The sequence below is a fragment of the Erpetoichthys calabaricus genome, chromosome 8 (assembly GCF_900747795.2).
Source record: "Erpetoichthys calabaricus chromosome 8, fErpCal1.3, whole genome shotgun sequence".
NCBI lineage: Eukaryota > Metazoa > Chordata > Cladistia > Polypteriformes > Polypteridae > Erpetoichthys > Erpetoichthys calabaricus.
In genome coordinates, this window is record NC_041401.2 from 46,705,885 (window position 1) to 46,725,715 (window position 19,831).

General features: G+C 37.2%; 1 protein-coding gene across 1 annotated transcript in view; it reads right to left on the reverse strand.

Moving 5' to 3' along the window:
* Positions 1–19,831, reverse strand: part of si:ch211-246m6.5 (von Willebrand factor D and EGF domain-containing protein) — a 393,193-nt gene that overhangs the window by 225,489 nt on the left and 147,873 nt on the right. Inside the window, exons 6-9 of the mRNA XM_028806510.2 lie at positions 14,642–14,731; positions 11,359–11,500; positions 10,581–10,798; positions 5,788–5,861 (exon numbers count right to left, since the gene is read on the reverse strand). Coding sequence (XP_028662343.1) covers positions 5,788–5,861; positions 10,581–10,798; positions 11,359–11,500; positions 14,642–14,731 — 524 coding nt within the window. The remainder of the gene's footprint in view (positions 1–5,787; positions 5,862–10,580; positions 10,799–11,358; positions 11,501–14,641; positions 14,732–19,831) is intronic.

The following is a 19,831-nucleotide window of genomic DNA, read 5'->3' on the forward strand; positions in this document are numbered from 1 at the left end:
AGGACTTTAAAAAATGAAAAAATGTTAAATATCCTGAAACAGTTATTTTGGATTTTCCTTTTTCGATTGTGATTAAAACTACTTTCTCACAAATCCTGCACCCTTTGTTTACATCTTACACCTGGCAAATGTCTGTGTGGAGCCTGGGAATTCTCCCTGTTTCTGTTAAGCCTCACAGAGTTGACTACCAGGGCTAAAAGGGATGGCCAAGAGAGGAAATGTAAGATGAGCAGAGACTGAAAACCAGAAAAGCAGTCCTACCTTTCAACTAATCTAAATCATTAAGTGAGAACCCTAGAGAAAAAAAAAACAATGCGGAGGTCAAGAATTAAAACTAATGTGCGCACGAAGGTTGTGTTAATTTGAATATCCGCAGACTCGCATATGGAAAGGTTGTTACAGATAATCTTATAACTTCTGACATCAATGACATCAGGGACTGCAGTCTCCAAAGGCCACATCCCCAGCAACTGGGAATGCATCCTAGCAACTCATAAAATAATGGCACAAATAAAAATCAAGATGACATTGAAAAATAATGCAAAAAATTCATAACTGTTTGAAAGCAACATAAAGGAAAAGAAATATTGTTAGAAATTATTTATGTGACCCAAAAAACATACATATAATTGCTTAGGAAGAACTGTAAAATATTCTCAGTAGGACTTATAAAATATTAATAAAAAATATCAATCATAATAGTGTCTAGGGCAGCACGTTGGCGCAGTGGTAGCATTGCTGCCTCGCAGTAAGGAGACCTGGGTTCACTTCCCGGGTCCTCCCTGCATGGAGTTTGCATGTTCTCCCTGTGTCTGCGTGGGTTTCCTCCGGGCGCTCTGGTTTCCTCCCACAGTCCAAAGACATGAAGGTTAGGTGGATTGGTGATTCTAAATTGACCCTAGTGTGTGTGCTTGGTGTGTGTGTGTGTGTGTCCTGTGGTGAGTTGGCACCCTGCCTGGGATTGGTTCCTGCCTTGTGCCCTGTGCTGGCTGGGATTGGCTCCAGCAGACCCCCGTGACCCTGTGTTCGGATTCAGCGGGTTAGACAATGGATGGATGGATGGATTACATAAAATACCTAAAAATACTTTGACATTCATTATCCGAAATGAATTAATTCATCTAGCTGTTCATGTACCAGTAGTAATTTGAGAAGTTATAAAACATGAGCCAGCAGACCCCTGTGACCCTGTGTTTGGATTCAGCAGGTTGGCAGATGGATGGATAATAGTGACTGCTTGAATTTTCCTCTAGGTACTTCTGTTTTCCTCCCACATACAGGTTAGGATAACTAGTGATTCCAAAATGGCCAAGGGTGAGTGTGGGTAGGTATGTGCTTGAGTATATAAGGTGACTCTGTCCTTTCAGGATTATTTCCTGCTTTGTACTTGTTGCTTCCAGAAAAGGCCACAGCCCCTGTAGGATGCTGAATTGGATTAAGCCGATTTGAGAATGGCCTGTTTTGCTGACCATCATACTTTCCATTTACATGTTGGCAAGTCTGAAAATTTTACAATATAGAAACCACTGAAGAAAAGAAAAGTGTTCTCCTTTCTTGGGAACTTCTTATATAACAAAAATGTTATATCAGAAACTGATAGTACTACCTGTGTATTTTCTTTCACGTACTTCAAATCTCTAATGGATTTTTCTCCAGTTATAAAAAATATTCAAAACATGAGTTATAATTACAACTTCTGTTTCAGGAACAAATGACACACATCAGATTGAGTGAATATGAGCATAGTATAAGCAAGCATCAGCTTAATGGCTTGATTTTGCATAATGTGGTTTTAAACATTACAATATTACCCACTCACATCCAAATGAGAAATTTACTTTAATCTATCCATCTGTCCATCTTCTGAACCTACTATAAGGTCATAGGAGACAGCAGACTATCCCAGTATTTTCAGATGCAAGGCAGGAACTTGCTTGCCCTGTAGTTCCCCAGGCCTAATGGGGCCCCACTTTTGAGGTCTGCTTGTCCTGTTCGAGCGGATTTGTCAAAATATATTCTCCAGTTATATTTTAATAAAGTCCACGTGTTATCTTGCAAAAATTTAGCTGAATGCTGTAATGAGAAAATCCGGTTTATGTTAACATTATTTTTATTAAATTTGCATACAAGTTTAAACAGTCCACACATACCGATAACAGTGTTTGATGTCAGTCCATCACAGGAATAACTAACACAGAAACCGAGCCACGAGGTAACCTACAGACATGTCTTTAGGAGGAAACAGTGACAGGGCTGGAATTCAAATACAGAATTCTGGAAATGTAGTACAGGACTGATAACCACTACCCCACCAAACCGCTCCTTAGCAAATGTTTATGGCATTCAATGACAAAATTCAAAAACACCCATTACCAGCCTCAGTTGTACTTCTTTAAATCTATATTTCTAAATTCACATTGTGATGGACAGTGTACATGGGTAGGTGTCCCGGGTAAGATGGGCCAAGGCTCCTTACCTGGATGGGAGACCAGCCATTCAGAAGCATGAGAAGGAAGGTGAAGATCGTCCTGCCTCAGCCAGAAGATAGGCACAAGATGCCAGGACGGGTACACTGATGTAAGCCAAGAATGGGGGAGACAACCTGTCAGAACTATATGTGGCCCTGGCACACTAGGTGGCAGAATCCCTGGGCAATACTACTTGTATGGAAACCTGCAAGGCATGCTGGGAATGGTAGTCCCTTGGGGCAGTCTTGTCAGGTTTTGTGAATGCCGCCAGGGGATGCTGCAGGGATCCATGATCCTTTCTTTGTAGGGCTATGCCTTAGCACCAAAAGTACTAATGGGTCTAAGATAATAGAAGCCACTCAACCTCTTTCAGGCGAGTTGGGTGGAAGAGGACTAAGCTCACCTGGCAGAGTGGAAAGAGAAGGAATTGTGCCTGTGTTTACAATTACAAGAAGGCAGCCCTTTGTAAGGTACTTATACAAATCAACTTTTCATTTGAACACAGGACTTGTGTTTTGGTGGATTTGTCTGGAGTTGGGGTCCTGCCATGCCCCCTACTAATCACATCATACTTCCTTTCAACTATTTCATAGATTTTTATGATATACAGCTTTGATAAAGGAAGTGATTTAATGATTTAAATAATTTTAAAAAGATTAACAACTCTACACAGGGTAGCTGCTTTATAAGTATCACAGATAGCAAAATGTAAGTCAACTGACAGTTATCATTAACATACAGATATGACTAAGAAAAAAGGAAGACAGGGCACAAAAAAATAACGAATCAATAAACCCAAAAATTGCTTTTGATTTTGAATCTAATGCTAACTCTTAACACAATTTAAAGTTGCCAGTCTGGTTTAGCTCAACATGGCAGACTGTTTTAATAGCAGAGAACATTCTCCATGTCATACATCTGTTTTGGAAGCCAAAACACTTCTCAGTTCTTGAACCCTCATACTCATTATTCTATGTTCTGCATACACATCACTAAAATAAAGCTCTGCCTGTCCACTAACATCACCAGCAGTGTAAAAGAAAGGGCTTTAACATTGTCTTATGGCTTTGAATTCTGTGTATTTTTACTTTACCTACATTTTGGATCCAGATTTTGTGTCTACTACTTGTTGTTTATTTTTAAACATTATTTTTGTGGAGATTTTTGCAGTGGTAGTGCTGCTGCTTTGCAGTAAGGAGACTGTGGAAGATTGTGGGTTTGCTTCCCGGTTCCTCCCTGTGTGGATAGAGCTTTGAGTACTGAGAAAAGCGCTATTTAAATGTAATGAATTATTATTATTATTATTATTATTATTATTTATATCAGGTGTATGATCCCTTCCCTGATTACTACTCTTTACCTGCTCTGACTTGAGCCTCAGTTCTAAACCAGACACAGTATTATTCTGTGCATATCCCACTACTGCAACATTATGAACGTATTTAATTCAGTTTAACATTAGAAGTGTTTCTCAGCTGCCATACATGGGTCATGATTTGCTACTGTTTATAATGGTAGTGGGTTGGCATTGGACTGCAAAGAGTCGCCACTACACTCGATCCCCTGATAGCCACAATCCCCCCAAACTCCAAACCCGGTGGTGATCAAACTGTGACGATCACACTCAATTCACCAACAGTTGAACACATAGAACATTCAAACAATTTTGATGAGAGCAGAACATTCCTGTTTGTTCAACCAGACTACAAAACTCAATGAGTAAATATCTCTCTCCAAAACTCAAGTATTATAAATTATTCTAACCCAATTTTGAAGTATTTCAACATTTTAAAATGCAATGAGTTGTGATATGGAGAGGCACAAAGGTCAGTGTTATTGCCTTGTGGACCAAGCATGCTGGAAATGAATACCACATCAGGCTGTTGACTGTTAGGAGTTTACACATTCTATTTTTGGCTGCAAGGAGTCTTTCTCTGCACCCTCTTCTCTACTTTAACTCTTCCCAAAAATATAAGTGTTAGATTCTAAACTGGTACCGTGTGAGTGTGTGGAAGAGGGAGCTCGGTAAAATTCTGACTACTTAGCAAAGGTTGCAGTCCAGATAGCCTCAAACCTCTATAACCCACAACTAGATTCAAAGGGCTTAAGAATGTTGTGACATCTCACAGAATGATAGACACTAGTTATCCAGTTGCTTGGATGCAGATATCACCCAATTTAATTAGGGGATGAACAGCCTTAACCACTGATGAATTGAAGGGGGCTCAACACCTTTTGACTGTTATTAGGAAGGCTTGGATTTTTCAATCTGTCCTTCCAAACTTCTGCAGCTGCACAACCTAGTCCCTCCTCTCTGGGTACATCACATCGTGGTACAGGATGATATCACAATTATATAAAATGCTAAGATCTAAAAAGTATGTTTTATTAAATTATCATTTCGAATCAAAGGTTTAACTCGTTATTAATCAGTAAAATCAATAATAACTAATAATGATCAGCAAAAGATAGTCAGTTTTCATTAAATGATAACATAAAAAAATAATTTACATCTGAATCAGCAGCTTCTGGATTTAAATAATCAGCTTAGTTCATTGCAGTTTCAATTTTAAAGCTATTTAAAATCCACAAAGGCCTTTATAATTACTATGCTCTTCCTTTTTATATAAGTTAGCAGTCTGCGATAGGCTGTGATGTGCCTGCCTAGTGCTACCCGGGTAGGCTCCAGGCCCCTGTGACACTGAAATGAATAAAGTGGGTTTGAAAATGTTATGTAATTTTAGGCCTGCGTAAATTAGAAATCAGGGTAATACACTTTGCAAAGCTGATTTGGTGCTTGAATTGCTCCTCTGTTTAACACATACTGATTGAAAAATATATACTAATATTTGTTGGTTCACATTTTGAAGAGGAAAATGTCCATCGATAAATACTTCAGTTAAATCCATTCAGGCATTTTTAAACCCATCCAATTCAGATCAGGATTGCGAGACTTAAAGTAAATTATAAGTTAAATCGTCCTGTCAATCAATTTTCTTTGCTTTTGCAGAACTTGCAGTTATTCTTTAATTTTGTAAACAGTTTTGTGCCTTTGAGGATTATCAGATTGCTGCTGAACACGCCATTCCCTGTGACACATTGAGGAATATTACTAAAATATATGTTGCCAGCCTACTGTTTGAAGAAGTCAAGTCAAGTATAAGACAAGCAGCATCAAGCATGGGATTTACACGACAGATTAGTTAAAAGTAATGCTTGATGTTAAGCAATAGTGTATGCATGTGAAATGATCTGCATATATTTATAAATTAATTTAAAATAAACACTTGCTAAAATTTTTTAAAGATTTGTGTATTACCTGCCATCAAATGTCACGATGTGAGGATCAGTAAAAGAATAGCAGCTGGCAGTTGGAATGTCCTGAACCACAACCTGGGAAATAAACAAAAAAGGTTTTCCAAATGCATTACCATCTTGAAATATTACATTTTAAACTGGCAATTATAAGATTTTATATATATGTTGCCGACAATGTATGAAATGCAGGCATTGTATAGAATGCCTAGGCAATGTATAGAATGCCGAAAATTGGATGTCAAAGTATGAAACGATTAATATGTCACGCATTTCCTAGGCATTCAATGCAATGCCAAAAGACAATACTTTGCCTAAATAGCATTTTTCATTCTAATATAATGCCTAGGTATTACAAACAATGCCTAGGGAAAGTATATATAATATTAAAATAATTTGGATATTTCATACTTTGCTTAAATATGCCAGGCATTCTATACAATGCCTGCATTTCATACATTGCCAGTAATATCTACATGTAAAATATGATATATATATATTTAGTACACTGTGTGGCGAGTAAGCAAAAAGTTCCAAAGAGTTTTCATTGCTTGGTATGCTGATATTATTCTGAGATTTTGAACAATAATGTTGTTATGATCTTAACCAATGACATATGATAACAGGCTTAAGAAAGATTTACAGCTATAGTTAAATATTAATGTTCAATATTAATTATTTATATTAAATGGAAAGGATGTAAGGCAGGTAACAGGTATAATTTATTATAAAGTATGACTCTTACTTCTGTTATGCATTAATACCTCTTCCAAACTAATTCAAATGTTACAACTTACAAGACACATTTAAATTCAATTTCATACATTGTGGTGCATTTAAATATTTGATTTTTTTGTTATCTGTCTGTTCAAGTATAACACGAAAACCACCACACCTATTCATACAAAAATTGACAGTTATTTATGATATAGTCTAAGTCTGAATATCTATATAAATAAAAACCTAAGTGTTATTTGTCATGCAAAAACTCACAAACCACTGGGCCTTAAACCCTAATCTTGGTCATAATCGAGAGCTTGTGACGTAATATGTCTCCTATAGTAAAAATATTGGAGGGGTGCGCTACCCCAGAAATTAATTGGGCCTCTGGCCCTCCTCATGGAAAATGGCTGTACGGGCAGTGGCCGTGGCTAACAGGAAATAAACAGCTGAGTGGGCACGCACTACATTTGACAGAAAAAGAAGAGCGGTAATATCTGAGTGAAGCGCATTGCACATGCCAATTAGGAATGCGTCAACTGCGGGATACACACTGCACACATGACAAAAATGGAGAGCTGCCTGCGCGCTTTTGTCTGTCGAACTTCTTGACAGTAAGCAGGAAAAAAAAGCATATGAACCACCTTTCTTTGTGAGGATCAAAATGAGTTCCAAACCAAGATTTCCAATGTATAAATGTCTAGAAAAAATAAAAATTGACAAAAACCGCACTAAAAGTTGAGATTTTCACTGGATGTTTGTGCCATTTACCCTCAATTTCACCAGAACATTACATGTTACAGACATGATTTTTGCTTCAAAAGAGTTACAAATGACTGAATAGCAAAACAACACCAATTATCAGGTGTTTATGTTGACCACAATAATAATATAGAAATTTTAAATATTTAAGCGTGTTGAAAAAGAACGAGATTTTTAAGTTTGCAGGTCAATATTTTACGGTTGTTTTAACAGTATATTTCCCTAATCTTACATTTAATTTCATAGTAAAATTTAGCAAGGGTTTAATAAACTCAGAAGCACTAGATGCTAAATAAGATGAAAATATTATGCCCCAATGAGGAGGTCATAAGTGTCACATCTACTATTTATTTTTTTTACGCATGTAACGCAAATTTATCATTCTTCTGGGAGAAGCTGGGTAGAACAGCTAGTATAACATAAACAGATACTGTAGATAAAGCTCACTTGGTGTGTCTGTTGGTTACATTGCATTGATATTGCATCCTCATAAGAGTGTAGCGAGTCTGCGGCAGGTTTGACCATGGAGCTACCATAGCTCTGACTACACTCTCACACAAACCACTATCCCCTCTGTTAGCAGACTGGCCACAACTTTGGGACTTCACATTTTTATGAGTCAGATGAGAGCGCAGTATCCATTAAATCTACTACCATCAAATACCTTGTAAAAGAAACACAGTGAGATCAACATACAGAAGCTAAACTTCACAGAAGTTGACAAACTACTATACCAGTTTGTAGTTGGAGGAGGAGGAAGAATTGCGAGATGAAGATAAAGCCTTATTGGCAAAGAAAAACCACTTCAATTTTATAATCGGGCAGTTAGCCTGGAAATGTTTAGTAAGACCCATAAACGTATATCCTTAGCCATTTTGTTTCTTCTTTGTGTATTACTTCCATTTCATCCCCTATTAAGTCTCTTTGGTTAATTATAACAAATAACCCTTCTTCACTCTTTATTAGAGTTTGCTGGTATATTTCTGGGTATGGAGTTTGCTCCAGAGAACACCCAGGTAGTCACTGTCAAGTTGGATAATGAGTTAAATAACATAGTCTAATTGGAAATGAAGGCCGAAAAAAGAAGGAAAGAGAAAGTAGACTGATAATATTTGATATCACTGTGATCAGAGGAAAAAAAACAGTGTATCCACTCTCTAACCTGCTTACCCAATTCCAGTTAATCGGGAGACAGTGCTTATCCTCACAACATTGTCCAGTAGCTGGGGACCAACCCAAGATGGGCTCCATTCAAAGTAAAGTCAATGAGCTATTTCCATGTTGTAAAGGGTATTTTTGTTTAATAGGTTAACATGGGGCTATTCCTCGACTGCTTTATATTACAATTATTCATTTACTTCTCTTTCTTCCATGTAGATGGTCCACACGGCTATCAAAAATGGTGGTTTAAGGAGTGTCCTTTTAAGCAATCTTTCTGTTTTGACTGTTATTAAGTTGACAGTTTCATGTTCTCTGCCTTGCAACTAATGTTTCCAATATAAACTCCAGTCCCCCTGCAATCCAGAATTGGATTAAGTGGGTTTGAGAATGTTTAGAAATCCAATGCAACAACAATTAGCAGACTAAGAGTACCATGGAAGATAAGACAACATTGGATGAGTAAAAGACAACCATAATGTATTGGTGTAATGATTTTTATCCCAGGTTAGAAATTGGATGGATGGATGGATGGATGGATGGATGGATGGATGGATGGATGGATGGATGGATGGATGGAAAATCAGCTGTACATTTCACCAGAAGGTGCTTTGTAAGCAGAAGCAAAGCAACAGGAAATGGTACAATAGCCTTTTGTTGACCACTTTATAATTGTATATTTTAACAATTGTTTTGCTACATAACAAAACATAATAGATGGAAGCCTTAGGTTCAAATACCACACCACACCTAGTCTTTGTGGAGATCCCATGTTCTCTGGTGTTTGCATGGATTTTTTGCTTTGTACTGTGGTTTTTCTTGCAACTCTACATTGGTTCTGTGTGGATGTACACCTGAGTGGTCCCTGGGATAAACTGGTGTCTCACACAGGGTTGGTTATGTAAAAACATAAAATGATGTAATTGAACAAAATGTATGTGTGTAAGTACAGAAAATAGGACAGAATGATCAAACTTGTTTGTGTTTTGCGTACGTGACAAAAAGCATATATACTTTCTGGAAGTTTTCTTTCAATGATGTGTACTTTAGGTTAAGGACTTTACCAATTGGAATAATACAAAATGAGTCAGGACGCTATTTTTATTGCTTACGTGGTCAACGATCAGGAGACTAGAAAGCTATAAAAGAGCAAGGATATCTGCGCTCGAGGCAGATGAAGTGCGGTGTCCTAGGACTGTATTTCTCTGTCATTTTACCCTTGCCTGGTATGTATCAATAAAAGGTTTTTACTAATTTTAATTTTCTTCTCTGTCTTCAGTCACAAAAAGTGTCCACAGTTACTACCTTGTATCTGATGCTGCTCTGATAGGACGTGGTCCCTGTGGCACAGAATGTTATATGTATGTGTGAAAACAGACATTAGTTTTTTTTAATTTGCATGTTGCATTTTTTGACAGGTAAGCTTTATGATACTTCTCCATCATGGATGACCAACCCTGGTCATTTCTTTTTTGACTCTTCATTTGTTGTCTGTGTGGGTGTCCCACGTGACTCCAAACTGGTACATATGCGAGTGTGGATGTGTACGTGTGCGGCTCTGTGATGGAGTGGTGCATGGTCTGGGGCTGTTTACTGCCTGATAACAGCATATATCCTAAAAGACAACAATTCCAAATATCAAAGGATGATAGAAAGCGGTTACTATATGAGGACCTGGTGGAAAAAATACGAATCTGCAGTTATGTGTCTCTATTCATAAATCATTCTCTAATGGAATATAATTGTAGTTGGAAGAGAATTCATATTGACTAAAGTATTTATATCGTTGGAGAATAAAAGTCAAAGCAAACAAGATAAAGACTATTTCATATAAATTAAAACAAGTAATACAAACAACCGTGGGCTGGCACCCTGCCTGTGGTTTGTTTCCTGCCTTGCGCCCTGTGTTGGCTGGGATTGGCTCCAGCAGACCCCTGTGAGCCAGTAGTTTGGATATATTGGGTTGGATAATGGATGGATGGAATACAAACATTCATCCTTCCATTTCTTGGTCACAGTATAGTTATAACATCTCATCTCATCTCTAAATAAGTGTAACTAGAAAAGTTAATGTAGTTGCTACTGTAAAAGTGCCAATAAATTCTTCTGTCTAGATGCAGCATCTTAGTGATATTCATTTGAATTTGCAATACTAACCTTTATAACATCTGGAATGTAATTCTTCCAGAGAAAGTGGCCGTGTTTGTCTGTGGTGGCCTTGATATAACTAGCTCGGTTCCCATCGCGAGTAAAGTCTGTCACTGCAGTCAGTGTAAGAACAGCACTTGCACAGCTGTTTCCCATACACGGTGCCTGCTGCAAATCGACATGGCATGTTGACAGTGCTACATTGGGGGTTTCCAAGTCCAGACTGTCTAAAATATCAACAACAAAAACCTTGTTAATCGATACAAAACAGCTGCTGAAGCCTTGTCTTTTAAGGACCATTATACATATCCTTTTTAGAGGAGCTGTTCAGCCAGATGAGTCATGTTATAAGAAGCAGATTTCATAGATAGGCCAACACCTGCACATATGGCAACATTCAGTTTTGTTAATAGTAACACTTTACCCTGTGGGAAGTGTACAGTATATTATTATTTAAAAAGGACAAAAAATCACAACAAAGTGTAGCTGTATGGCACACTGAAATGTCTTGATTGCCAGAAGAAACAGATGTAAAATCATTGTGAAATACTGGCTGGCACTAAAGCGAACATGTTTCAAATGGGTATAATATACTTTAAACAGACAGCAACTCTGGAAGGTCATATATGCATTTGATGTAATATATTTGTTTAATTTTTACATCACTTCTAAGTTAAAACATTTTCAAATTGCTGCTTCGCTTAAATTATAAATTTTACATCACTTCTAAGTTAAAACATTTTCAAATTGCTGCTTCGCTTAAATTATAAAGTGCTGTTAAACCTACCTGAATTATCCACACTGAGGTCAATTGTCACCTTGCAGTTTTGCTGTGTGCCAGCTTCTTGACAAGGGATCGGGACAGTACTATACACTGTCACCTTGTGCTCTTTCCCATCTTCTGCAATCTGTAAAATTTCTGGTGCAAACTATCCCATTCAGAAAAACAAATAATTAGCCTTTAATTTCTCTATAATGAAAAATACCACCCCTAATTATAAAAATAATCAATCTATTGTAACTATAAACAGTGCTTCACATCTTGTTAAAAGTAGAATCCCTGCAAGAGGTTTGGAAAGATAACTAATAAATTAGCTGAAGCTTAAAAAAAGATGTTTTTTAGAGTGCTTGGACCATGGGCTAAAATTAAACATTACCAAACCCGTGTTGGGAACCTAATTGGGCTGACTGGTTTCTTATTTTTATGTTCATTTAGTGGTGACATGTGCATGCCATTTTGTTGTTGCTTTTCCACCAGGTGCTGCAATTTCGAGTGCTGTTTTTATGGTTGTCTCCATTGTTTATTGTGATATTAATAACAATATTCAAACCAAAAGCGGTTAACTAGGAGTTGAAAAAAAGTCATATTTGTTACACTACCCATCCATCAATTTTCTAATGTGGAGTCATAGTGGACTCAACAGTATCAACAGCCAGACAATGTTCAGAAGCCAATAAGAAATGTTAGCTTGTATAGCATGATGTGTAAAATATAAGTCAAAGGCTTTATTAAAGCTTTATAATGCAATACTTAAGCCTCACCTGGAAGTACTGGTCTCTGGGCTACAAAGTAGACATAGCAGCACTGGAAAAAGTCCAAGAAAAAGCAACTAGGCTGATTCTAGGACCACAGGGGTTGAGTTATGAGGAAAGATTAAAGGAGTTGAGCTTTTCAGTTTAAGCAAACAGAGATCAAGAGATTAAGAAGTGACATGATTGAAGTGTTCAAAATCATAAATGGAATTGACACAGTGGACCAGGGCTGTTACTTTAAAATCAGTTTAACACGAACATGGCAGCACAGTTGGAACCTTGTTAAGGGTGAATTTTACACAAACATTAGGAAGCTTTTCTTTACAAAGAGATCCATAGACACTTGGAATAATTTACCAAGTATTGTGGTGGATATTAGAATTCTAGTGACATTCACAAATTGATTGATGTTATTTTGGAGGAATTAAGTGGATAGGATTACTGACCTTTTTTGGGCTGAATGGCCTGTTTTTGTCAAAAATTTTCAAATGTTGTTATTCAAGGTTTTAGGGGGAACTCTGTATGGGGAATTGGTCTATCACAGGGCATGTTCACTTATAGCAGTAATGATGGACAGATGAAGCTCACTGAAACTTTTGAGGATTCTTTCAATAGTTTCAGAGCTTCGAAAATAATGATTTCTGGTGTTTTACAGAAACTGCAGACTTTAACAAAGCCAACGGACCAATAACGCATACAACTCTTTGTTGATTTCATAATGTCAAAAAGTTTTTTTGTGTTCATTTTCATCTTATGACAATTATATTGCCTTTAAAATACTGCAATAAACATGCATCTTAGGATGTGCTGCAATTTCCTACAATAAAAAATTTAAATGGGTTGTCTTTAAGATGATAAGCAATTTATTGCGATAATAGCAACCATTATGAACACATTATAAGATGCCAATGATTCATTATTACAGTATGTGACATCTTTTAGATGTAACAGAAGTTTTGCTGTGAGGCAATGTGAGAGACTAATATTTTTCCATCAGTGTCTGGGGAATATTAGTACTAAGGGGCAAAGAGAATCATAACAAGGATTTGTGGTAATGTTTTTGGAAGTGGTCAAAGTGGAAGAAACTGTGTATAAGGGAACTGGAATGTTGTAATAGTAGCCTACAGTACTAATGACATGATGTAAGTTCTAATACAAAAGAATTGCATAGTATAGCATTTAACGTATTGTCAGATAAGTGTTCTTATACTCTTGCTCACTTTTCTTTCCAGTTCTGGACTCTGTATTTAATTCAATATTGTTTCTGTATAAAATATGCCTGGTAGTTTCACATCCCCTTTTATAGCACATGGGACAGAACCAAACTTTGAAGCAGTCACACGGGAACAATACAAGCTTAGAAACGCTGTCTCAAAACAGTGTGCTTCATTAAAACAAAATGAGCTTTGAAGCTATGGAGTCAAGCATCCCATCCCTAGATAACAGACCAACCAACCTACCCTCTGTAATTTTGGAATGTGGCTGCAAAGCTTGAATAACTGTACAAAAAACTATTGTGAACATGGGGAGAATGTGCAAACTTCAATCTTATACTCCATAAACTACTAATTATTATGAAACAGGCATTGCTAGCTGATCCATCTCAAATGCTTTTCAAAAACAATGAATCAAAATATGAATTTAAGTATGTAAAATGCTATTTTTTAAAAACAAGAGCAGCAATATACAGTACATAATACAGAAGTATATAATATATAATGATATAACTGTTTTGCTTAAAAAAATATGCATAACAGGAACTGCATCAGTGGCTAACAATGTCCAAATTGGAAAAACACACTGGAAAATTTATATTTAATTTCTGTATCAATAATAATTGTTTGGCATTCATTCAATGGCAAATGTGATTAACAAATAGATGCTTCACAGGAGCAAAGCTCTCCCAGCCTGATTCACACCTTTTGCCACTGTGAGATAATTTCATTGGGATGGCATCCTATTTTTAATTGTAGTCACCCGGCCAAGCAGAAAAAATAACAGATTACATTTCTTCAGGGGTAACAAGTAATACAATGCTAGGAATTAATCAGAACAGCTGTGCTTAGAAACCTGTGAGAAACACTAAATAGTTGTACTTTGGAAAGGATTAGACAATACAAATTATTACTGCTGGTATAATAAGTTAGTGGAGATCTCACAGATCAGAGGATGCTTTTATGTAAGACAAACCTAAAACAACACTCTAATTTTTTTAACCTACAGGCTCAGCTGGAGCCTACCCCTATAGCACTGAGCCAAAGGAAGGAGACAGTCTTGCATATTGCAAATGTCTATCACAAGAAGCACTCATACATCCTGACACTTAATAATAGTAGACTAATTTGTTATTGTCTATCAGTGTCTAGGCCATGATGTGAGTCTTTAGCAGTACAGCAACAGCACTTGACTATTAATAAATCTGAGGTCACTGTGTCTGTTTATTACTAACATGCATTTTTTCCCTCCATGAACCACTAACATACTGTATGTTTGTTATCTGGCAGTAAACAAGAATATGTTACACAGTGAGTTAATACCTTAATTCCAGCAAAAAAGACATCGCTCTCTCTGGATAGAGACTGCACATCTGGTGAACTTCTTAAAAATGTGGAGACTCTGCAGGATATCTGTTTAAAATGTAGTTTATAGACAGTAATATATTAGACATGTCATTAAAGGTAATAGAATTTCAATGCTTTTTTTTTCTCTTCAAGGCTAGTAACTCAAATATATGCGTTACAAGGCATTTGAAGATGTGTGGGGACAAAGCACTCATTTTTAAATTTATTTATTTATTTTAATGATAAATCCCTCACAATATACTCAAACAGTCCTTCTCAAGTTAATTAACAGTTCTGAAACAGTTCATTAAATTTTAAATCACAGGTCGCTTCCATACAGGTCATTTGAATGAAACATTTCATTACCCTTTCCTTTTGACTGTCATTTCATTTTTTTTCTTTTTGCCTGATATCCTAAAACTAAACACATTTTCATTGCACTTGTAATTTAATTTGATCTATTTACACTACCAATATAAAGCCGCATGGAGGAGTATATGCCATTTAATTTTGGCACCATTATACCACTGGTTCAATTTGTATTTAACCAATTTGGTAATTAAGCTGAATTAACAAGAGCTGCATTTGAAATAATTAACTTCAAATAGACACTTAATGTTATGTCAGTACTAATTAAACATTTAAGCATAATCGTCTAGGCACCTGCTTCATCCTAAAATAAATTCTGCCTACACGTGAAATCCCTTAATGGTATATGGAATAAAAGTGTGTAAACAAACAAAGGCTGTAAGAGGTAAACACAGCTATATTGTATCACTAAACAGTACTTGTATGATATTTGACAAACATAAAGAGTAAAAATATATTTAGATGCATTTTATCCATCAATCTATTGCAAAACCCATGTTGGCTGATAGTTCTGGGCATAAGGCAGGAAACAAAGTTGATATCTCAGACCAAAGAGGTGTGCAAACACAATCTTACAATTTAAAATCTCTAGTTAACCTAAAACTAATGTCATTAGGTAAAAATCCAAGAAAAGCTGGAAAAAAAACAAAAATATCAACACAAACTCAAGGCCTGAATTTTAGCACTATGCATTGTGCCATTGTGCTACCAACCAATATTTTACTGTACAGTAGTTTTTAGGTCACAGCTTTAAATGGTACATATAAGACTACAGGAGAATTTAAATTTTGAAAATAATATTTACAGTACCAACGATACATTTTTATTAAACAGACATATACATAAAATATTGTATTGCTGCATGGTACTTGCCAGTGCTGACTTCTTGATTCTTGCTCTTTCCTCCCGCTTTTAGGCAGCTTGCTATCCTTGGAAGGACAATTTGCTTAGTCACACCAGAAAGGTGACCCCGTGACTATGGTAGGCTTTCATTTTTATATGCTCCCCTGCAGCTGTCACTGAAGCTGCTCATTTAAATGATGAAATGCCAGCTCCTGCCACTGCCAACACAGCAATGAAGTCATCCCCAGGCAGATGGAACTTGTCAGTAACTACTGGGTTCTGCATTTGCCTAATGACACATTCTTTTTCTAACTTATTACTCAAAGCAGTTAGTATATTCATGGGGGGACAGTTAACTGTTTTAAAATTTAGAACATTTTTATTATTTGTTCTTTAAAGAGGACAGGAACATTTTTGTTCTTAAATGATGGTCATATTCATATTCTAAAAAATAGGTCATATTAAAATAACTGATGGGCGGCACAGTGGTGCAGTGGGTAGTGCTGCTGCCTCGCAGTTGGGAGACCTGGGCACCTGGGTTTGCTTCCTGGGTCCTCCCTGTGTGGAGTTTGCATGTTCTCCCCGTGTCTGCATGGGTTTCCTCCGGGCACTCCGGTTTCCTCCCACAGTCCAAAGACATGCAGGTTAGGTGGATTGGCGATTCTAAATTGGCCCTAGTGTGTGCTTGGTGTGTGGGTCTGTTTGTGTGTGTCCTGCGGTGGGTTGGCACCCTGCCCGGGATTGGTTCCTGCCTTGTGCCTTGTGTTGGCTGGGATTGGCTCCAGCAGACCCCCGTGACCCTGTGTTCGGATTCAGCAGGTTGGAAAATGGATGGATGGATGAAAATAACAGATACGATACATTAATAGAATACATAAAAAATATACCATATAAAATAGTTTTTACATTATTATATTGTTAAAAACCAAAATCAAATAGGCTTGTGATGGCTGAAATTGTTTTATAGGCACCAGTACAGTGTCCATTTTAGGACATCCTCCTCCCTCCGAAAAAACTCCATCCTTCCTACTACCTTCGACAAAATATTCCTCCTCCCTGCGAGGAATCCCCAGTCACCCCTCCTCCCTCCTCCCTCCTCTCTCCTCCCTCCTCCCTCCTCCATCCGCTCTCAGTTCTCCGATGTCCGTTTTCCGCCATCCACCCTCCTATCTCCGTCATCCGCCTTCAGCTCTCCATCAAACCCCACACTCCCCCCGCCCCCTCATCGACATTTTCGTTAATGAAGTGACGTAATACTTCAGCTCCACCTTCTTCACAAGTTCATTAACCAAATTATTTGTCAATTATATTTCACAGTAAGAATTTACAGCACGACTCAAACGTGGGAACGAAAGTAAATGACGTTAATTGTTGAGTGTCTTTTAATATTGTTTAAGCATACATATTAACACATGTGCAATTAAACGTGTGCATTTACGGTGTGATTTTTCAGGCTTAAAAGCTCGCCTTTTATTAAAAAGGTAAATGCAAACTTTTTTCATTCTGAAGGGCACAAACCACGCAAAAATGTCGGTACACCAGATAAATAAGCGCAACATATTATCAGTTGTATTGTATGCTTACAATACATATAGAAATGTGTTAATCGTTAACTAATAGTATGGGATGGTGTTTTTCAACTCAGCTACAGATGCAGATGGAAACCAGAACTGCTTTGAAAAATACGAACGCCTTAGGACCGATCTGGAATAAGGTAGCACAGCGCCTTGATTTAAACGATTCCATGTCTTGGTGGGTTTGCGTTGCTTGTTGTCAATATCTTTACACCTGTTTTTAAGGCTTATTGACTGAAAGGGGCTTTCGTGAAAAAAGTTAGGGCTTTGTTACAGGATACACCCTCCACAAGTTAAGGAAGTTAAAAATAAAGGTATATATTTCTGTTTTATTTAAACCTTTTAAGTTTGTATGCGGGCGGCATGGTTAATGAACTTGTGAAGAAGGTGGAGCTGAAGTATTACGTCACTTCATTAACGAAAATGTCGATGAGGGGGCGGGGGGAGTGTGGGGTTTGATGGAGAGCTGAAGGCGGATGACGGAGATAGGAGGGTGGATGGCGGAAAACGGACAGCGGAGAACTGAGAGCGGAGGGAGGAGGGAGGAGAGAGGAGGGAGGAGAGAGGAGGGAGGAGGGAGGAGGAGTGACTGGGGATTCCTCGCAGGGAGGAGGAATATTTTGTCGAAGGTAGTAGGAAGGATGGAGTTTTTTCGGAGGGAGGAGGATGTCCTAAAATGGACACTGTACTCACCAGATATAAACTCAAATGATCTAAACATTGCATTGACAGATGTATTAATATTAGTTGTTGGCTGTGGCAAGTCTATGGCTAATTATACTTAATTACTTAAATGCAGACAGCACGTGGGAGTTAGTCCGTGCTGAGATGATATGATGGAGTCTTACCAGCCCTGCATGCAATTCAGCCAATATTTTGATGACTTTTACTGGCTATTTGTTTTTCTATCATGGATGGCCAAACAGACATATAAAGCAGGAAAATATACAGACAAAAATGACCACTCCAAAGTAAATTTGAACAGTAACTTAAGCTAATGAATAATTGATATTCACAGAATATTCCTCTGTTTTATAATAGACAATACAAAAAAGTCTGTAATTCTTGGATAATATTAAAAACCTGCACAGCGTGCATATTTGTGAAATTGCAATGAAAATTGAACAATATTTACTGTTGTATTTTATGTAAACACAGCTAACAATGATGAAATTGTTCATTTTAAAAATAGTTACACTACTATAATGTAAAGGTTCCTAATATATGTTCTTAATGTGACCCCTCGCGACCCCTGTGGAGATGTGGATGTGGTTTTAAATAAACAGCCTGGTCCTCTTGGTGATTTTCACTTTGTTATGAGCATGTCTTTATGTTACTCAGTCATTTTTTTAAATACTGTACACAGTACTTAGTCTTGCATTTTGCACACTGTACATTCTGACATTTATGATTAAAAATGCTACATCATTTTTAACAACCTAAATGCATTGTCTTTCCCATATGATAGATTTTATCACATCATTCTATATTATTCTCTCTTTATACGGTGTGTATATATATATATATATATATATATATATATATATATATATATATATATATATACAGTACTGTGCAAAAGTTTTAGGCAGGTGTTAAAAAATGCTGGAAACAAAGAATGCTTTCAAAAATGGAAGTGTTAATCATTTATTTTCATCAATCAAAAAATGCAGTGAATGAACAAAAGAAAAATCTAAATCAAATCAATATTTGGTGTGACCACCCTTTGCCTTCAAAACAGCATCAATTCTTCTAGGTACACTTGCACACAGTTTTTGAAGGAACTCGGCTGGTAGGTTGTTCCAAACATCTTGGAGAACTAACCACAGATCTTCTGTGGATGTAGGTTTCCTCACATCCTTCTATCTCTTCATGTAATCCCAGACACACTCGATGATGTTGAGATCAGGGCTCTGTGGGGGCCATACCATCACTTCCAGGACTTCTTGTTCTTCTTTACGCTGAAGATAGTTCTTAATGACTTTGGCTGTATGTTTGGGGTTGTTGTCCTGCTGCAGAATAAATTTGGGGCCAATCATACGCCTCCCTGATGGTATTGCATGATGGATAAGTATCTGCCTGTATTTCTCAGCATTGAGAGCACCATTAATCCTGACCAAATCTCCAACTCCATTTGCAGAAATGCAGCCCCAAACATTCAAGGAACCTCCACCATGCTTCACTGTTGCCTGCAGACACTCATTACTGTACCGCTCTCCAGCCCTTCGATGAACAAACTGCCTTCTATTACAGCCAAATATTTCAAATTTTGACTCATCATTCCAGAGCACCTGCTGCCATTTTTCTGCACACCAGTTCCTATATTTTCGTGCATACTTGAGTCACTTGGCCTTGTTTCCACGTCGGAGGTATGGCTTTT